Source organism: Branchiostoma lanceolatum, chromosome 3 (assembly GCF_035083965.1).
Source record: "Branchiostoma lanceolatum isolate klBraLanc5 chromosome 3, klBraLanc5.hap2, whole genome shotgun sequence".
In the NCBI taxonomy this organism is placed as follows: Eukaryota; Metazoa; Chordata; class Leptocardii; order Amphioxiformes; family Branchiostomatidae; genus Branchiostoma; species Branchiostoma lanceolatum.
This window is the reverse complement of record NC_089724.1, coordinates 21,385,201-21,405,553: the sequence shown is the minus strand read 5'-3', so window position 1 is coordinate 21,405,553 and position 20,353 is coordinate 21,385,201. Positions and strand designations below refer to the sequence as shown.

Genomic DNA, 20,353 nt, shown 5'->3' with positions numbered 1-20,353 from the left:
GTTTCCTTTCCTTTCCCGGAACCGGTTCGATCGTCGTTTTAGCGAACCCAAAGTCCAGGCTTTCGTGCTGTTTGCGTTTTCATCGCTAGATATCAGTAGTGCGAGATCAAACAAACTACTGTAAGCTTACCGAGAATGATGTGTATGTAGGGAAGAGAGTTGTATAGATTAGGCGCTGAGATCTCACAAGCTCAGAAAATACTCAAACAGAAGAAATCATTTGAATAGATTCAACATGAAAGGGCATGAAATAAAAGTGTGGGAAGTTGCATACAATTTTCTAGAACTCTGAAAGAACCGCCTTCTGTGGAACCAGCCATTATCCATGCCGATTGGAGCGGGCGAATCTAGCGGAGCGGGGCATGATTTTGTCGGACGTTACAAGTTCCCTATAAAAACTTCGTTTTCAAAGTTTTAGTTCCCGCATCACGCACAGATAGAGGGAGTGAGAGAAAGAGAGAAGCTATCATGACTAGGCAGAATTATCACGACAAATATGACACGTTTTATATTCTGACACAGCAACGATTTCTATCCTTCATACTACATGTAACAACAGGTAGTTGTGTTTGGTTCCCTGTAATACCCGCATTCCCCAGAAGACGGCAATTTTGCCAGTTTTGAAGGATAGTGCTAGTTTCCTGGCGGCTAGAGGTGGCACTGCAGGGTATGATCTGAAAGGCTCCATCATTGAGATCTTTCATAATATCGATGCACACAGTAGTGTGGCATTAAAGTAAAGAAAATGTTCTACTAACTCTAGACGCCGGGCCTTTTCAACTTTGGGCCAATAATCAAGAGACAACGAGTTGTCAAAGTTTTTGTGTCATTGTCTTTGACAGCTTATATTGTGTGACGTTACATTCTACTCCCTACAGACCGGCAAAGCGATATCAACGCTGCTCCTAAACATCTGCCGTTTACAACGCCATGTATCGATGCATGAGTCCTCAGGTTTTTGTGCAGGGAAGTGTTTGAAAAGTCCCTCACCTGTATTTTAAACGTGATTCAAGTTTGTGAGATAGTTAGTGTTGATCTTATACCCCAGCACATTTTTCTTATAGATAAGAACCACTGGTATATGTAGTTAGAAAAGGGAACATGTGCAGGCAACTTTAAAACTTTCAAGGTTACATGCGCTATATGCCACTTCTTGACCTTGGCCAGCCACGCGAAGATTGATCATAAACGTACCTTAATTTTCTTCAGAGAAGCCTTGGTTCTAGGTAAACCCAACTAAACAGTGTCTTCTATATAACCATAAAAGCACTTCGAATGAAACAAATTGCCACGAGCGTTCTGCAGTTCCGTAATGACGTTAATTTTCCACGCAATATGTCAGCAGATGAAATCAATAGAGGAAGTCCCCGGAGGCCAGTGTGCAGACACCATGCCGCGCTATCGAATTACCATAAGCTTATTCTTAAGTTTATATCTATTTTTACGCTGTTTCGATTCGTGGGGTATTAAGGAAGTAAGCATCATAGTCGCTAGGTCTGTACTAATGGTGAAAGGGTTACGTGTACCCCATATCTTCACCTTGTGATATTTTTGGCCGTGCCGACTCGCTAGCTTTACCAGGTGTTAAACAGTTCAGCCAGATTTGCTTTCAACTCTGTGACTCTCGCACCCGGAGAAAATCACTCCTGATCAGGGTTAAGGCGAGCGCTCGTCTGACTAAAGAGATTAGACAGCTATGGATGAAGATCCGCAACACACTTAGACAGAATTACCGTCAATGTTTCATGAAGTCTACACCACAAGTAAAAGACGCTATCACACATTAAAAATGTATATATACAGTGAAAGAGTGCTGAAAGTCCCGTATTATACGGGACTTTCAGCACTCTTTCACACACCGCCATACCACGTGACAGCCGGCATTTGCTCGCGAGAAATACTATGGTATTTGATATTGTCATTTGAACAATGAAGCTGCAGCTGTATCAACAAATTGATATCTAACGTTATGTCATTGTTACCTTCCAGTGAAGTACCCTCACTTGGTTAACGCAACACTTACTCATCAGAGCTATGGCGTGTTTATCTGGGTATAGTTATGTAAAAATACTAACACACAACGGAACAATATTCTTTTTATAGGAACACTACTTGGCTACTGATGAGACCCTTACCTTGGACGACAGAGAAACGTTTTTATACCGTTTTTTACCGTTTTCTATCGACCCATTGATTCCTTATTTGGTTTGTTGTTTTGTTGGTTGGTTGATTGGTTTGTTTATTTGAATTTTTAAATCAAAAGACATCTACAAATCTATTTACCTGCTCAAAAGGCTAACTGCAGAAAGAGCCTGGAGACAGCTCTCTATCTCCATGCATGACTATCTTGCCCCCCCCCCTCCCCAACAACCTGGAGGTCAAGGTAGGTAGGCATAAATTTATAAATGTGTGTGACAATTACGAACATCAGGGGAGAGAAGAAGTTTTGATAGCCTGGCAGAAGGTTGTTACTGTAACAGAAGATTATGTACCAATCTGAGAGCTTCAGATCAAATCATTGCAGGGAAACTTGCCGCGCTAATGGCAATATCTGGAATTGGCATCAACTCTCATCGATCGCTGCCGGCTGTCGGCTCAACACCAGGCTGGGCAAAGCGATTGAACACCTCAGCCTGTTAACGTGCCTCTTCCTGCCCCGCAGGAACCTACCGCTGTTTTCCGAGGGCTTTAATTGAATTTCCCGACCCGAACGCTGCGACCTTAGCTGGTGGAGACATCGTGCGTTTGACTGATGTTCTAACGCAGTCGGCAGGGCGCTGGAGAGTCGTGTTCCATCCATGTGTGTGGCGTGACAACGTTCAGGAGGCTCTGCGCGTTATCTCCGTCAGCTATAGCATCCTGTTGTCTAGTTCCACGGCGGACCCGCTGTCCTCGTTTGTAGACTTTTGTCAGTTCGACCATGGACACCAGGAGTACAGCACGTCTCTGCCTGGCCGCCTCACTTCTAGTGGCAGCTTGCCTGTTCGTAGCCGGGACTCCGGTTCCTACCAGCCACCCGGACTGCCCGGTGTCCTGTAACTGTACCGTGGACAAGGCTCTCTGCGTGAACACGCTGACTGTTCCGCGAAAAATCCCCGCAGAAGTTACGTCTTTGTGAGTATTTGGTTTGAGTTCTTGGATTTCCCCTCTGTATTTTAATTTTGTCTACAAAATGTGCAATTCCATGTCTTTGTACGTATAGGGCAACCCCAGGAGCGAAAAATTTGATAAGAAAAGACCGCCATTCTTCGTGGCAGCTGAGCTGTACTTTTGACCCTGTGTCACAGCTTTGATATGAACAGTTAACTATAAAATCTACTGCAGACGCTACTTTTATACATCCCCAAAAGTACACAATATGTCTTCACTCCAACAGGATGTGTATCACCATGTAGGATAGACGTAAGAAGTTAGAACGGTCTAAATTTGGTGCTTTTATACATTTGTATGTTGACTATTCCAAAGAGGAAAACACATAGATCTTACATATACAACGTGCACATTTGTCTGGTTTTCGTTCCTCTTGTTTTTCGGTCATTTTGAAGCCAGGAATACCCTATCTCCAGAAAAGTGGTAAACTTTGAAATATGTTATGTATGACTACATACGTAACATTTTGGGGGCCAGTGTTGAACCCGCGACAAATCCAAACCTTGCAACAGAAAGACAAGGTCAAATCGTCGAATCGATCTCCATCCTTTCTGTCCGCCGATGTGGATAAATCGCGTGCACAACAATACCATGACACGTGCCAGAACGAACAATGTTTCTCACCTGTCAACGTCACGCCCCGTTACGTGACCTTACCTTTCCAACTTCTCACTTCAGTACGTTTGGTTGGATGTTCGTCATCAATAAGTCATGCAGAGCATTGTTCATTACGTTGATGAAGGTTAGACAGCCAGGTAAAAAGATATGCCAAAACAGTTAGTTACTCAAGTACCTGGATAACACTTGCTTGAGTAACTGTTTTATGGCACTGTTCATTACCCCTTGAATTTAATTCCAACTTGCAAGATATGTTAGAAAAAATTATAACGTTCATTTTTAGGTCCTCCTTTCACAGAAGGAAAGTATCCCAACAACAGACCCATGCCCTTGTGGTCAAACGTTACTCAACGGTCGGCATAGTCCAGATGCCATCAGATGGAAAAGCTCATTAAAATTTCATGTCCAGCCGGTCGTAAGGAGACATTAAAACATGCCATTAAAATGGTCCGCTGCCAAATGTTTCTACAGACTTCGCACTCTGTCCGCGGGACTCGTTATCTTTCGCTTGCAGGTTTCCCGCCAATTCGTCATGAGAACGACCGTAGCTACTGGTGTTGCTACTGCTTCCGTCCCCAATCCGTACGCACATCACAGCTCCTTTAATGCACTTGTAGACAATATAAATGTCTATCTATATATAACGCGGGCGAAAGCGTCCCTTGTTGATTTGGATATCAGTGTTTTGTATCTTATCTCGTTTCCACAGTCATTTCCTGAATACTCATACATTATTTATTTAACGTTGCCTGCAAAACGACTACTTAAAACCATTAAGGGTGCCCATATCATTTCTGTTACTTAGTGTTAGCTTGTACTTAAGACATCGCATATATTACTTGTTGTACTCAACAGCTTCTTTGCCTTTTCTTGCAAAGCGAAGACTTCGAGTAAGTCACTTGTTTGTGTACAGACCGGGCAAAAACAGTCATGGCAGATCTCCGTTTGCCTTGTCACCTATGGTTACCCCTGTTCCCCCGAGGGTATCAGACAAAATTCATAAGCATTAAGGCACGGTGGTAAAATTGGCGGGAATGAAAATCAATGCCCGCATGTCTGTTCAAGACCAGGTGTTAACCGTTTTATTGAACCAACAGGAACAAGCTAGGGTAAAGCTTCCGGAACACTAGGGCTGGACAAAACACACATCCGCCCCAAAATATTTTGTTTGGTGTTTATTTTTTCAGGAGGGGAAGAGGAGGGGCAGTCGGCTGATACTTTTTCCATGTCTCATTTCCATGTTGTTTACCAATGTTAACTTGATATATTCAACAGATAACACAGAGAGAGCTAGAGAAAGAAAGAGATAGAGAGATTATCGTATAAACACGATCATGCACAACGTTCGGCGCTTTTTAGAATCACGCGTAACATACTGTCCAGATGTGTAACTCTGTGGCAATCTTTCCTCTCGTTCTGACGTCATTATCAGACGACACGCAGAACTGATGATAACGAGATATTGGAAATGGCTACCGCTGTGAGAACAAATGACTGATGAACAAAGCCGTGTCACGGGTGTGGCGTACAGTAAAACACATCACAAGACACAAATTACTTTCCATATCACATCAGACAGGAAAGTTATGCAAACTAAACTTTCCTTGAGAACATTGCCACTGGAAGAACGTATTTCAGGAATATGTAGTATATTAGATATTTTGTGAAAGTGAAGAGTTGTCTTTGCGGAACCTTCCGTTTTTTGCAGAACATTTATTGAAGCAGGATTCCACAAACTCAGCACAGGATCCTTCTCCCATCTCCGGACTGTCTACCTACTGTAAGTAACCACCTCATGTCAGTAGAGGCTTATCATGTGATACTATACGGAGATATAGGGCTGGATTTGTGTCAGTAATGAGTGCAGATTTTTAACGTGAAAATCGCACAAGTGCGGCACAACATTTTGAAGAAAAGAAGCCTGAATGATATTTCTCCAAAAAGAATCGATAAAAAAACTTCACCGTATTCGAAATTGAAATGGAATTGCGCTAGAAAAGAATAAGCTTCCAATGTATGATTTTTGTTGCTCCGCAGCTTCTTCAAGTCCTGCACGTTTAATCGGATTGAAGATGGAGCTTTTGACGGCATGACGAGTCTTCGATACCTGTAAGTCACGCCTTTGCGTATTAATACTTCAATTTCATCTCCTTTTCATGTAAATTGTGCATTCCAGTGTCGGATATGCAAGTCGCTAAAGTACTAGTAGTTCTTATGATATAATCTAAAAACTTGAGGCTTTAAACCTTGTCCATGTTCATTGTGTTTGCTACCGTGTAGTTGTAGACATGAGTTAACGCCAGACAACGATATTTCATGTCGATGTTGTAACGACTGTATGTTATCCGGCAGGTTTATCGAATTGAGCGAGATAAAGTATCTGTCAGAGAGGGCTTTCACTGGTTTGCCGTCGCTAATGTACCTGTAAGTACACTTTATCCACTCAGCTGGCAAGGGCTATCTCCTTCAAAACATGATTAAATCGTCGTCCAACCAACAAAGGCTTCTAAAAGCAGCACGTCTAGCACACTTATTTTGGCCATGAGCTTCTATGATGAAATCTAGATCTATAAAGCAGGGATTCTTTATTCGGCACTGTTATGAGTAACCTTTGCAGAAATACTGATATTTGTGACGTCTTTGATCTCATGACATCACTGTTCACGAGGCACCGCTTGTTGACATGTGATAACGCACCAGAAATACCACACGTCAACATCGCACAATAAGTCTGATAGCACGCAATCTATCATAGGCATAGCTATTAACGCTGTACATCGTAGCTTCACATAGAAAGCTATACAATCCGTGTACGTAGATCTTGTGCGAGCTACAAGTCGCTTTATGTTATGAATAAATGTTGATCTAGACTGAACGCTTGGCCTCCCCTCCGCAGGTCGCTGGCGTACAATGACCTATCGAGGCTTCCTGTCGGTCTGCTGAACGGTCTCGGCTCACTCATCTATCTGTAAGTCACGAATGTTTTCACCAATATGTAGAATCAAAAGTTGAGATGAAAACAATCATTTGCTAGTGGTCGAGACATAGCGTCTGCAATGGTTGGATGTGGAGAATCGTTAGAAATTGACAGGTTTTCCAGAGTTCCACACATTTAGACATGTATTACAGTGAACAGTATCTCACGTTTTTTATTGTAATGCGGATGTCCATAACGAACCGTTTTCTCCCGCCCCAGGGATGTGTCCCATAACCCGCTAGTGTGCGACTGCCGGCTGAAGTGGCTGGTAGACAAGCTCCTGTCAGAGGAGTACTTCTCCCCGCCGTTCAAGTGTGCCGGTCCGGCGGAGCTCCAAGACAGACTGTCCTCCAAACTCACTCAAGACGACTTCGACTGCATCAAACCAGGTACCGTTTGAAAGTTACTTTAGCATGCATTTAACACAAGTAGAAGTGAATCAGTTACTATGTTCACTGACGACGACGAAAAGAATAACCTAGTCCAAAATCACATGTGGTAACAAGTATTTGAAATGACATCTGACATTGCAATCCTTTTAATGTAACCCAAAGCACTCACAATGACCCTTATTTTGCGATGAAATGAAGTAAAGAAAAAAGGTTGCAGATGGACAAGAGACGAAAATGCCATTTGTTTTGTCAAACATTAGCCCAACAACTCCTTGCTTCATAACCTCTTTTCTGTGGTATCAAGTGCTCATAACAATCCTTCCTTCCTCCTTGAATGTCCCTGCAGAATTCCACGCCTTCCAGTCGATGAACGCGGTGTCCATGCGGGTTGATGTCTACAACAAGAAGACTACAAACGAGCTGAATATTGTGGTGGCCGAACCAGAGGCTGGGGTCTGTAGCATCCTCACCTGGGATCACGTGGAAAACACTTTTAAAGTAGGCAAAAGTACTCTTTACTGTTTCATTTTATAATACTCTCTAGCCATACACGCACAACCAGCGTAGCTACTATGTGTTGAACCTTCCTTTCAAGTGCTAAGTCTTATGAGTGCTTTTCTATACACCTTTTTCGTTCTTCCCTAGTGGCGTTACTACTAAACATATGTTTCCCGTAACATTTCAGGTGTACAACAACATCACAGCCCCTTCGGTGGTGGCGTGTACGCCCGTGCAGATGCAGACAGACCTGTTCATACTGGCTGCACAGCTTTACGGTGGGACGAGGGTCTTTCAGTTCGACAGGTAAACCACTGTCCTCTCCTGGACTCTGCTATCACGGTACACCGCATCTCAATTCACGAGTACTGAGTACGATATGTTCGCGCCCGCATACCTGACTATATTTTACAATATTTAACGCAAACTCACCTCTCTGGGGTTCTATGCCTATCCCCAAAACCCACCGTCTGGGCATCAGAATCGATTCGCCGACCTGTGGCTAATAAATGATGACGTCACCAATATAACTGCATGCCTGTGAGCCATGAGGGATGACGCCCTCATCAGATTATGGCGTGTGAGCGATAAGTGATACTGATAGTGGTATCAGGAGAGAATGTACGGATACAACTTTAACCTACTAGTATTTACTTGGCTGTTGTGCTGTGTTGTTGACATTGAGAGGTTCCGTTTGTCACTTCAGCACCAAGGACAACTTCGTCCTGTTCCAGACCATCGATACCGTGAAGCCGAGTGACGTGGAGACGTTCAGCATTGACGGGACGTATTACGTGGCGGTGGCGGACGGCGCCAAGGGAGGAACCAGCGCCGTGTACTCCTGGAACGGAAACCAGTTCACTCTGGCGCAGGTAAGATTATCTGTATGGTTTCATGATTGGTTTCTTTACCCTCACATTACTACATTTTGTTTGTTAGGCCGCTTGTCATTAAGGTCATGAGGGAAGAGGGAAGGGTCAGAAACAGTGTAGACGATAACCCATGTAGACGATAACCCATGTAGACGATAACCCATGTTTATATTGAGGACTTACACACTTCTACGTAGTGACAGTGTGACAGTGATAGTATGTATAGAAGTAGTATGCCTTTTTGTGTGTAAGATATAGAGTGGAAAGCAGTTCATTAAGTCCGCGACCTAACGGATGTAAACAATCTATAACATACTCCGTCTCTGTTGTTGCTGTAGGAGCTTGCCAACCTGTACCGCGAGGCTGACTTTGAATACTTTCAAGTCGGGAGCCAGCCGTACCTGATCATGCTCAGCAGCGGACAGCACCCCGCTCTCTACAAGTGGTCCAGCGGGGACAGGCAGTTCATTCATGAGGTGATATGATAACCTGATACTAGAAAGAGGGTCGTCTAGGCTGTTTTTCAATTGCACATTGATAAAGATAGCATTTAGTACTAATACACCTTGTGAAGTTACCGTCTACTAGGATAAATAGAACTTTATTGCACGACAATTGTACAAAGTACAATGTATGACAACGACTATCAAACATAGTACAAAACAGATGTATAGAATAAAACTTAACATAGATAAGATTTTCTTTGTCGGAGATGTTCTAGGATTGCATGAATCTATAATTCCATGCATTGACGGTGAATTCTGATGATATGTGTTACATGAATCCTGACGCGAGAGTCGCATACCAAAAGGAAATGCCAAAAACGTTCCAGTCAAATTTTGTTCCTTGGAAGTCAGTCAAAGTTTCTAATTGCTTCTAATTTATGCAGGTCCAGCTATGTCCTTCATTAGAAAGTAAACATCGTATTCTACAAAACAAAATCGACAATTCTGACCAAGTCTTTTTTTCATGTCAGCGGTTAATCTTCTCCACCTCACTGTTTAACCTGTTTGTGACATTTCCATTTACTTCATACAGACAGACATCCCCTTTGAGGAGCCGGTGGCAGCGCACACCTTCGTTCTTGACGATGACGTCTACCTCTGCCTTACACAATTCCTGGGAGAATCCAAGGTACTTCTGTGTATATCTGAATACTAAATGTGTTCTTCTTGTCCGAATGCCAGCTTATGGTATCGTTGGAATCCAACAGGTAAAATTCTCCAATTCCTTTGAATAGTTACTCCGTTGGAACGCCTCCACCTCCGGGTTCCAGGACTACCAGGTGTTCAAGTCCCGGGGAGCCATGGTGCTCCAGCCGCTACAGGTGCGGGAGGAGTATTACCTGGTGCTGGGCAGCGACTACGTCCTGACCGAAGTCTACAGGTGGAACCCGCAAGACAAGAAGTTCATCAAAAGCCAGGTAGGTGAAGAATTGGTCACACCTGATTTTATCAGTCCTACACGCTATAATTCATTTCAAACGTGAAGCGCACACAAACTAGTATGGGGAGGGGGGGTGGCACTCGTCCAAGTTTGCCAAACATTGTTTTTAGATTAAATCGCTTATGTTCACATTTTCTCAGTTCATTTCAAACGTAAAGCGCATTTTCACAGTTCATTTCAAACGTGAAGCGCACACAAACTAGTGTGGGGAGGGGGGTGGCACTCGTCCAAGTTTGCCAAACATTGTTTTTAGATTAAATCGCTTTTATGTTCACATTTCCCAAACATTACATTACATTATCATAGCGCAACAAATAACGTTATGCCTCAGTATAGAAGCAGTTGTATCGCAAGAATACCATTCTGTAAACGTCGAAACCCTTGAAACGAAACTTATTTCACCTCAAGGACATTGAACTGAAGACCCCTCGAGACTTCAAGGTGGTGACCGTGACCCCGGAGAAGGACGACAGCTTCCTGTTCGTGGCCAGCTTCACCGAGCAGACGGAGATCTTCAGGCACGATCTGGTGGACCTCAGCCAGTAGTGGTGCAAACGTCGTTAGAAGTAACAACCGTAGCCAAGTGCGGGGAGCGGAGCTTTGGTAGCGGACTGAAGCCAATAAGGCTGGACTCCAGGCTATAACAACCGTGCACGGTCATGTACATACTAGTATGTAGTAACATACTGTGAAGTTTGTTCTCAGGCCATGTAGAATGGGCCACGATTCCTCAAAGATTACCCTCATCACCTATTTTCTATTTCCCTGGGGTCAAGTGTGCAGCACCTGTCTACAGCTGCGATATCCAGCATGCGGTGACGTCACTGCGCAATCTGTTATGGGTATATGGACTCGTATACGGTGTATATGCGATAGACTGGACGAGATTACAAATAATGACAAGTTCCGGATTTGACCTGAAATGTGAAAATGAACCAGTCGTATAAAAACAACTGCAACAACTGTTACTAGTCTAGTTTTAATGGTGTATATTGTAGTTAACGTTCTGTTTGAATCAATTTCAGATATGATTGAGCAAAATGATTCATGATGACTGACATGACGTCACATTTCATGAAGGTGACATGTGTAAGACAGTAGTCCTTTGAAGTGGACAGTCGTGATATGGGCTGAAGATGTACTCAGAGCCAGGCTTTATCAGTAGGAAGTGTTGCATTTCATTAACGCATCGATAATGATAGTCTAAGAGTACTATATATGTATATATTCAACACATTTGTATGGTGAATATTGCACGCGTTGTAACATTGTGAAGTTGGTGAGGTTGTCATGATATGTTATTTGCTACTTGAATTTTAAATCAAGAAGTGAAATTGTAGAGAGAATACTTCAAGTTAGTTCAATAAAACCCCACACCTTTTCGCATATTGTCCGTTCTCGGTGCATGTATGTCTGTATTCAGTGACAGCCTCAAACGAGGGAACATAGTCTAACACTAGTCTATCACTAATCTAACAGAAGACTATTACAACAGTGACCAGCTTGATGTTAAGTATTTTATTGCTTTAAAGGCGGTTTAATTAGACAAACACCCAGACCGTACGTTGGTATGTATATTCTGATCGTAAACCCAAGACCAAAGGGCTTCTGATCAACCAACGCCGCACTGTACACGTGACTGGTGCCGCTAATCCAAACCTTTCATACCTCCTCTTATTAAATCTCACTAAATCAAATGACTATAAACGTGTATACAATGGTTTTCAAAGCAAGTTCTCTATGACCTCCACACTACGATAAGTGTTAAGACGAAGAACAGGTAAGAACGAATTAATGAAAAGCTGTGTAGACTGAAACTATTCGATGTTTGCCTTCCTGATTCAGCAGGGGTTATGGAAAACTGACTCGTCACCCCTGTCACGTCGTTTCCCGAAGCAAACCACGTCGTAGTCGCAGAAAAACTAAAGTCACAGACTGTAGCGGGAGATTCGTCTTTCACTGCGCATGTGCGGGTCTGTTCGAAGCCTTCCCATGATGCAGTTACCCTGTGAGTCCCCGGAAGGAGCAGTCTCCAGTAGTCTCCGTCAGACGCTGAGGGATGAGGAAGTACGTTTTAATGTCGAAGATATTCTATGCGCGAAGAAACAACCTAAGACTGAAAGGTTTAGAGAGAAAATCAAAAGTGTCTGACATCTCCAATGCATGACACGAATCTTATTTCTACAAGCATATGTGGATGCTGTCTTTCAATATTGCCCTAATGAACATGGTATTTGTTCTTTTGCACGGTACATCGACTTGACGTGCAGTATTTCCCTGCAATGTATATTTTGCTGCTTGTAAAACAACTCACCTGTAGTGACGTCATGGTTCACACCCTCTACAGAAATAGTGGCGTTGGCCACACCTTTTCCGCTTCCATCTCTCACGAACCCCTTGATTCCTGTGTGAACCTAAAGGATGTTGACATTCTATTTCAAATCAATTACATTTAAGGCTCTCTATCTATCATTCTAAGAGCTTTCCGGGTTTTCTTCTACCCCATAGACATACAAACAAACACAAACACACGCAAGCACACACAAACACAAACACACACACACACCAACAGACACACACGCACACACACACGCACGCACACACACACACACACACACACACACACACACACAAACACATACCAACAGACACACACACGCACACGCACACACACACACACACACACACACACACAAACAAATACACACACAACACACACACATTGACTTGTGGACTTATTCCATGACTGACCGCCTCCATGTATGACAGCAGGGCCTCCTTGTTGTCTTCCCAGTACGTCTGCAACTCGTCTTCATCCGGGTACTTATCACAACTTAGTTCAAATGTCATCTCCAGACAGTTGGTGACCAGATAGCTGAAGTCCTGCATTCCTGCGACATCGATTTTACGACAATGGTTAGCTAAGCGTATTGCTGTTGATACAGTTGTAGTTATGCTAATTTCACACCGTTCTTGAGAGCAAAATATCTAAGACAATAAATTGCAGAACGGTTATTTTAAGAACGACGTTGTCACTCAAACTTACCGCCAGGAACGCAGTACCATTCGGCGCCGTTGGTCATTCCTCCCTTACACGTGAAGTTTCGCGCGTTGCAGGGCTCCACCTGCCCACACTTGCCCATCTTCCTGTGCCCGTCCACATACACCTTCGCCAGCTTCCGGAAGAGGGCGTCGTCGGGCGCCTCAGAGTAGGACCGCATCACTTTCCTTGGCGAGCAAGAAGGAATACTAGGTAGGTGAAACAACTTACGGTGGTCCAAACTTATTGATATTGTTGCTTTTTTTCAAAGGACGTATTTGTGACGAAAATGATTCTCTTCGGTACAGGCAAGGAGGTTTATACAATAAGTTTATTGCAAATTCATGCCCGTAGGCTAATTGCATGTTGATAACAATGTTGAAGTACAAACATGAAGTAAAACATAAGGCATACATGTGATAAAACCTTTTTAGTACGGGTGATCAGTCGAGCCGCAGACCTGAATGCGCATCTGCTCTGCGCAGCGTTCTCTAAGATACGGCGTAGGTAACAGTGATGAGCAATTATCATCATGAACCAATCTTCGAACATAGAAAAAAAGCTTGATAAATTCATGTACCTGAGACCGCAGCTGTCGAAAGGATAGCTGACGACCACACTTCCCCCGTGGAGGCTACCGGCCAGGACAAACGGTTGGCTCAAGCTCCATAAGATGACGGACAACGTCTCCGGGGCGACCTGAAGAATTAAAACAGTGGCGTTATGAGTGGTAAATATCGCGAGAAACTGTTGCTATTCTTTCACATGCAATTACACATCCTCAAAGACTTGTGTCATACCTCTTAGTCAGGACACGATCAACTGCAGAGACACATGCGGAGCTTCGCAGCGATGATATTATTCAAACGTGCATGACATAATTTTGTCGATGTCATAACTTTTCTCTGGGTATTCTCTGGAGTTGATAATTATGTGAAAAATACAGAGATTCATCTATTGAACCCAAAATACACAAATGATACAGTCCTTCGTTATCTATTCGATTTCGCCCACGGATCAAAGATGTACTGACCAGCGTGTCCCAGTACCACTCGGGAATCTCCACATGGTGGTTTCGGCGCTGAGACTCCTCCTGTAGAAGCCACACCGGCAGCATGTCGGGGAAGTTCCGATTCAGGTCGATCCTCTCCGAGTTCAGCCGACCGTAGCTGCCCCAGGACGTGCTGGTCCGAGGGCTATCCGGGCCCTGCGTTAAGCACAAATTCAGTAAGATCATTTTACCAAAATAGCTTAGGAATAGCTCAACGCCAAATCAAAATAGCGCTTAAGAATTCCTAAACGCCAAATCATGTCGAAAATCTACACACACACAAGCACACGTACACACTCGCGCAAACACACACACAGACACACACAGACACACACAGACAGACGCACACACACACGCACACACACACACACACTCACACACACACACGCATACGCACACACACACACACCCACAGACACCCACATACACACACGCGCACACACGCGCACACAAACACTCACTCACACACATACACACACACACACACACACAATGTCACACACTCGCAGATAGACAGACAGACAGACAGGCAGAAAGAGGCAGACAGACAGACCGATCGTACGGTACGTACCAGCGTCGCGGCCCTTTCAAAGCCATCGGGATTCATGGACGGCATGATGTGAATCCGCGTCTGGTCAATCAGCCGCCGGATCCGGGCGTCTCCAGCCTGGTAACCAGAACACAGGTACTGGACCAGGTACATCAGGATCTCTCGTCCCACAGCCTCGTTCCCATGCATGTTTCCAACGTACCTGAACTCGGGCTCCCCTGTGTAGAGAACACGATATCAACTTTAATCAGAAGAACATACCAGATATGACGACAAGTTACCACTTGAGAATGTGAATGTTCAGCCTTGGATCTTATCTGGGGCAAACATGCAACCCCGGTCTTCCTTCGATAGCGATCTATGACAGATAAAACGTTGCCTACATGTCTATTCAAGACTTGATATATGTCTCTCTCTTTGAAGTGTGTCTCCTATGGTCATGTATCCAACCAAGTTGCCTTTGAAGGTACATCAGAATACTTCCCGTGCCACAATCCCACTGATCCAAAACGATCGACGCATTTGAACAAAGTGTACCAATTTGCCATGAACGTTTCAGAGCTAGAGAACGCTGAAACTTTGTAGATGCACGTGGGAAAGAAACAAAATGGACTAAGGACGATTTTCAATCACCAAACACGCCTGTTTGACCCGACATTCCAATGGACAGTATGTGGACAGGACTTTGTTAGTGACTGTTTGCTGTCCTGCGGTTGGCCGGACGTGTCGCAGCTCGCGATAACAACTGACCAACGTTCTTTCGCCAGCGTCCTCTGTAACTTGGTGACCTGTAGGACGGTATAGGTCAACACGTATTCCGCCAGGATGAGTGACTCCGAATAGACAACCATTCAGTTGTGTATTGCAGGGGCTATTTTTCTGCATGAAAATAGACTTTAGTCCTTATTCTTGGTCTTTCCAGAATCCTTAGTTCGCGCTGACTGTGAAATTTGATTTGACCTGCTTATCCGTGTTGTCATGGCCTACTTTTCTTTTTTAAGCTTGACAAAAGTCTCCTTTCATACACAATGAAGAACACTCATGAAAAAAGACGTTTGTGTTAGTTGGCTAGAATATTGAACTTAACTGCTTACACCCCCTTTTCCACTACAGGCTGCGACCGCTGAGCCACCGCTGAGCATACAAATATTCACAGATCGCTCAACGGATTTCATAGTAAATCATCATTTCATTTTACAATTTGTGCGTTTAGTTGTCTTTTAAATTATACTTTTACATCTTGCATCAAATTTCAATTATGACATCAAGGGTCACACATATCCAATTTTGGTCTCTGTACGGTCGCTCAGCGATCGCAACCTACTAAGTTGAAAGCGGGACTTACATCGCATATCAGCATGACACAGGTGTTTAGTGGCGTTTCTTAAGTACCGACATGACAGTCTTACCTGGCTCATGAACACCTGGATTGTCGCTGAACTCTATCACCCATAGGTCTCGTCCCTCCACGCTTTTCCCCACGCTGTAAACGCGCGAGATCTCGTGGCAGCTGGCCGCCGTGTCGTTCAGGACTCTACTCAGGTCCAGGTAGTGATGATATCTGAAGTCAATCTTGCCATCGTCACCGTGAATCGAGTTCACCCCAAACGCGAGAAGAAAGAGTAAAATCCAGCAACTCTCTTTTGGGGTGGGTAGTAACAGCCCGTGGGACTTTTGTATGGGTGGTTTTGAGAACATTTGTTTCCCCATTGTTTGAATAACTTTCCCCGTCCAGCTGGGAAAGTATTGAAATCCGTCGCTTATCAGAGATGTCACGAACTCCGAGTGCGGAGTGGAACAGGAAGAAAGGAACGGTGACCCGCTCTGCCCCTGCTGACGCGACAAGGATATGCACACGAGGGGACGAGTCAAGGTGACTCTCAGGGATGGGGGGTAGGTTTCCGTCAGGGTAACCCGACTTGTTACAGTTTGTCTCCCTTTATATAACAATAGCTGATGCCTTTGTTATAAAAGATCTACTATTTTCGGCAATGAAACAATACTAGCTTTCTTCCTTCTGTACCCTCTCCTCTGATATTACGTGGATGATCCCTAAGAATGACGCATTCTCATCCTGTGCTTACCAACAATACGAGTATATCAGATTATCGCAGCTTTTTCAAAGTGTATGACGAGCGAGGGAACTATTAATAGATGATAGATGCAAAGGACGATGATAAATCACATCACATCATCACGTGACAAACACTATCATGTCTTACTTCAGACCACAGGAAAAGATGGACTTCATTTATGGAAAATGTAGTATAGCTTCTAAACTAACTAGAATCTAGTCTGTTTAACGCAAGCTCCAGCTGTCCGGGGGTTTCTCTCCCCTCCCCGCGGTTGCGAGGCGGTTACAGGGCGGCGAGCGGTCACAGGAGGCTTGATTGAATTCAGGCTAACTATAATCTACCTCGTGTCTTTTCATTGTTTCAGTTCATGGTGATACCTGGTCTCAACTTTTGACCGCTGTGTTCGACTCTTGTCAACTTCGTTTTGTCCTCACTAAATTTAATGCAGATGTTTGGAAGAACAGTCACCCCACACTACGTAGTTCTTGTCTTAATTCAGTAGATATTAACCAATGATCTTCATACGCAAACATAACCAGAAGAACTTATACAAAGAAGTTCTGTATTCTTTAAGACCAAAAGGAGTGATTGTGCGAAAATTTTAAGATCCGAACATTTCGCTGGGTCACGAAATGAATTTGCAAATCGGTCGCACCAAATAAGGCTTCCTCACGCCTTCCAAGACAGCACGGCTCCTGGTACATCCGGGAAGTGACTTTATCGTCCGCTCCAGATTACAGAAGGGCGGGAAATTCTGAAGGAGGCGAACGGTCATGAACTTTTTTTGTCAGCTACTATATTTAAAAGGCGATCGGAAAAGCATGTTGGCATGCTTTTTGTTGTTGTTTTTTTCGTGTGTTTTTTTTCAAAAGATGTGTACCTGTACAAGACAGTATGTTCAGAGGTGCACCGTACGAATATGTATATTCTGACTTTTACATCATTTTTGGCAGGAATAAGTCTATTGGGTTTATCAGAGGCATTACCTTGCAGCTGAATCTAAGCTTCTCTAGATTAGGTGGCCTGCCCTCCCGCGATCTCCCCGCAAAGTGTAGTGCACATTCATATCAGCAGAAAGTCATATTGTAATTCCTCCCGGCGTCGTCTTGAGTGTTGCCATCTGGTTTGACACTAAGGCTTACTTTTCTCAAGATTTTGAGGAAGCCGTGCCGCTTTATTTTTTCAGTGAATCAGAAGATAGTGGCCAAAGGGAACAGTGAAAGTAACGTGGAGGAAACGAAGAGACGCCGTCGTTGACGGAACTTTAGAAGTCGGCGCCAATGAAATAGCAGGAAGTTCGACTTCGACATGTGGAATAGGACAATGTACAAGTACCACATGTTGGATACTGGCCAAAAAAGTATGGCTTCAAATTAGTTAGGAAAGAGAGGAATGTTTGGGTCCGAAGGGGTCACTCCAAGACACAACAGAGAAGGAGCGAACCAAACAATGTGTTCAAATACATACCGTACAGACAAAAAAGGCAAACACACACAAGATATCTTCTAAAAGTCTACGTTTTTCTTTCAATTTCTACATGATATATGAAGCTCCAACGCAATCGTTGCCTATATGATATGATATTGCAGTCACATTACCCTCTCTTTACTTCTGTGGGAATTTTAAGTAGTCCAATGCCCTGTTAAAACATAGTACGGCTAGGAAGGCGTTGATTTTTGTCTCTATGCAAAATTTTGAAGACAAGGACTTCGTTAGGCCAAACAGAATTTTACCGATGTGTGTTGTTAGGAAAACCTATACAATGAGTCAAATTAAACTAAAGGTTAAGTAGGTAGACTTTCAATATCCCACTCACCACAACTGATGTTTGTACACTATTTAGGACTGAACTCCGCCAAACTTTATTGCGGGCGTGGCCGTGGACAGTTTAAACGTTGTTCTTGTTAGCTGGAGGTTTCCACTGCTTGGCGTCTCTAGGAGGTCCGTTGTACTTGGAGATGTTGTCCTTGTATATTTGGTTGAGCTAAAAGGGGGGGGGGTACTTGGCGTTAGATTCTGAGAGCTAACTCAATAATGTGATAGAATACAATCATGGCAACAATCATATGGGCATCCAAGAAAAAATGGGGAAAAAATGATAAAAGCGCGCATTGATACCTTCCACTCCTCCTCCCACTGCAGGTGGTTGTAGGTCGGCTCCTTGGAGGAGATGCGCTTGAGAATGGCGTGGTTCTCGTGCGTGATGCGCAGGATCTCCCGCTGACGTTTGGTCTTGTTAAGGCTGAGGGACGAAACGCAACTTTATCAACTACTGGCTGTGTCTCGTGGCAACCATCAAATGATAATACTTATAGATCGTCAAGGCCTTTATTTCCTTCGAAACGCTTCTTCGGCCCACATGTCCGCTTTTCAACAAGGTCGATATATATATCATGAGATCCGAATGGATAAGGAAATATTTCTTTTTTCTGTTGCTCGATTTCAAATTATTTCATTTTCTTGCTGCACACGGTACTTTCTTCAGTCCTCTCTCTGAAATACGCTTCACATCATTGAAACCTTTACGTTACACACATGTATCAAAAAATCTGCAATGCGTGATGGCATTGCTAGACTTTAGACACGCGATGTGCCTGTGTTTCCTGTGACCATAGCAGGACGGTATGACCAGGCCTGCTGACCTGACCTTTTCTGTGTGTAGTCCCGGTTGAGGTTGTCCACCCTCCCGCCCGTCCGCATGATGTAACCGATCTTCTCCAGCAGGATCCGGTTATCCCGCTCTACCGTGGCCAGGCGTTCCTCCTCAACCTGGGAACGAGTCAGCTGGACGTTATGCACTTATCAACATTTCACACATGTAAGTATATATCTACCCAGATCATGCATATCATCCTTACTGCACTTATAATCATCGCAGCCATTATAAAAAGCGTAGCTCAAGTTGGAAACTTTGGAGTTGTACATGGTGATATTCGTTGTGTGTAACATCATCAGATGAAAGATTGTGCATTAACGTCGAAGTTACGTCTTTATGAACTGCGTCACTCACGCTTACATAAATAGAGTTTGCTAAGGTGATTTTTCAGCGGTCTGTGTCTACCTGAAGTTTCTTCAGCTTGAGATGGAGGTGCATGTATGTCCGCGGGGGGTTGTTGTCTATCACGGGACTGGCTGTGGGGATCATATAGTGGTGTAGATTAGTTGACAACGTATCATTCTGAACGGCAGAAATCGTATTTTTTAAAATTCATAAACGATACATTTTCAGCATTATCTAACAACCATTCGCTGATATTTAGCAAAATGATTTGCAAGAAAGCGCGATGATAACAAAACAATAACGATAACTCCCGTTGTATTTTCTAAAAGAGAGCCTAGACAACACACAAAGTATATATATTCTGGAAGTTGCAAATGTCAGAAGAAAATCCTTGCCATTTTGCACGTTCATCCTATGTGTGTAGTAGCGCTTCTGGTCCCACCGCTTCTTCAGCAGTTTGTTGTTTGCCGGCGTGATGGGTTGGTACGAGCGGTAAGAGGACTGCATCTTGTCCGAGACAAAGGAACAAGTTTGCTGCTACAAAAGGTATGGACAATTCCCGATTATTGTCGCGAGAGAGAGAGAGAGATGCGTGAGTGTGCTATCTGTAGCAGTGGCTCACTGAAATTGACAGCCACTGCGCAACATTGGCAGCCTGCAATGGCTCAATATAAGTGACGACA

The 20,353-nt window shown here is 43.9% G+C and overlaps 3 protein-coding genes across 3 annotated transcripts; 1 reads left to right on the top strand and 2 right to left on the bottom strand.

The window, feature by feature from the left end:
• Positions 1 to 2,480: 2,480 nt before the first annotated feature.
• LOC136430995 (leucine-rich glioma-inactivated protein 1-like) lies at positions 2,481 to 11,339 on the top strand. The gene is made up of 13 exons (XM_066422167.1): positions 2,481 to 3,114; positions 5,477 to 5,548; positions 5,806 to 5,877; positions 6,121 to 6,192; positions 6,665 to 6,736; positions 6,965 to 7,134; positions 7,484 to 7,635; positions 7,823 to 7,941; positions 8,342 to 8,507; positions 8,846 to 8,983; positions 9,546 to 9,641; positions 9,748 to 9,930; positions 10,362 to 11,339. Exons 1-13 carry the CDS (start codon positions 2,921 to 2,923, stop codon positions 10,497 to 10,499), a joined length of 1,644 nt encoding a protein of 547 aa, XP_066278264.1. The 5' UTR covers positions 2,481 to 2,920; the 3' UTR covers positions 10,500 to 11,339.
• Positions 11,340 to 11,456: 117 nt separating this feature from the next.
• LOC136430996 (carboxypeptidase D-like) lies at positions 11,457 to 17,925 on the bottom strand. The gene is made up of 8 exons (XM_066422169.1): positions 16,004 to 17,925; positions 14,616 to 14,812; positions 14,027 to 14,200; positions 13,574 to 13,692; positions 13,000 to 13,181; positions 12,705 to 12,844; positions 12,268 to 12,367; positions 11,457 to 12,005 (listed from the first exon to the last, which is right to left on the bottom strand). Exons 1-8 carry the CDS (start codon positions 16,302 to 16,304, stop codon positions 11,692 to 11,694), a joined length of 1,527 nt encoding a protein of 508 aa, XP_066278266.1. The 5' UTR covers positions 16,305 to 17,925; the 3' UTR covers positions 11,457 to 11,691.
• A 245-nt stretch (positions 17,926 to 18,170) lies between these two features.
• On the bottom strand, positions 18,171 to 20,353 carry LOC136430998 (uncharacterized protein CFAP97D2-like). The gene is made up of 5 exons (XM_066422175.1): positions 20,066 to 20,353; positions 19,731 to 19,801; positions 19,317 to 19,438; positions 18,788 to 18,911; positions 18,171 to 18,653 (listed from the first exon to the last, which is right to left on the bottom strand). The coding sequence occupies exons 1-5, from the start codon at positions 20,175 to 20,177 to the stop codon at positions 18,558 to 18,560; spliced, it is 525 nt and encodes a 174-aa protein (XP_066278272.1). The 5' UTR covers positions 20,178 to 20,353; the 3' UTR covers positions 18,171 to 18,557.

Coding starts and splice junctions, on each gene's coding strand:
- LOC136430995 (XM_066422167.1), top strand. CDS start 2,921: ATGGACACCAGGAGTACAGCACGTCTCTGCCTGGCCGCCTCACTTCTA. Junction 6,193..6,664: donor TTGCCGTCGCTAATGTACCT/GTAAGTACACTT, acceptor TCCCCTCCGCAG/GTCGCTGGCGTACAATGACC. Junction 9,931..10,361: donor AGAAGTTCATCAAAAGCCAG/GTAGGTGAAGAA, acceptor TTTCACCTCAAG/GACATTGAACTGAAGACCCC.
- LOC136430996 (XM_066422169.1), bottom strand. CDS start 16,304: ATGGGGAAACAAATGTTCTCAAAACCACCCATACAAAAGTCCCACGGG. Junction 14,813..16,003: donor TCCAGGTGTTCATGAGCCAG/GTAAGACTGTCA, acceptor TTCTCTACACAG/GGGAGCCCGAGTTCAGGTAC. Junction 13,693..14,026: donor AGTGGTACTGGGACACGCTG/GTCAGTACATCT, acceptor TTAATTCTTCAG/GTCGCCCCGGAGACGTTGTC.
- LOC136430998 (XM_066422175.1), bottom strand. CDS start 20,177: ATGCAGTCCTCTTACCGCTCGTACCAACCCATCACGCCGGCAAACAAC. Junction 19,802..20,065: donor TAGGATGAACGTGCAAAATG/GCAAGGATTTTC, acceptor TGATCCCCACAG/CCAGTCCCGTGATAGACAAC. Junction 18,912..19,316: donor CGGGACTACACACAGAAAAG/GTCAGGTCAGCA, acceptor TTCGTCCCTCAG/CCTTAACAAGACCAAACGTC.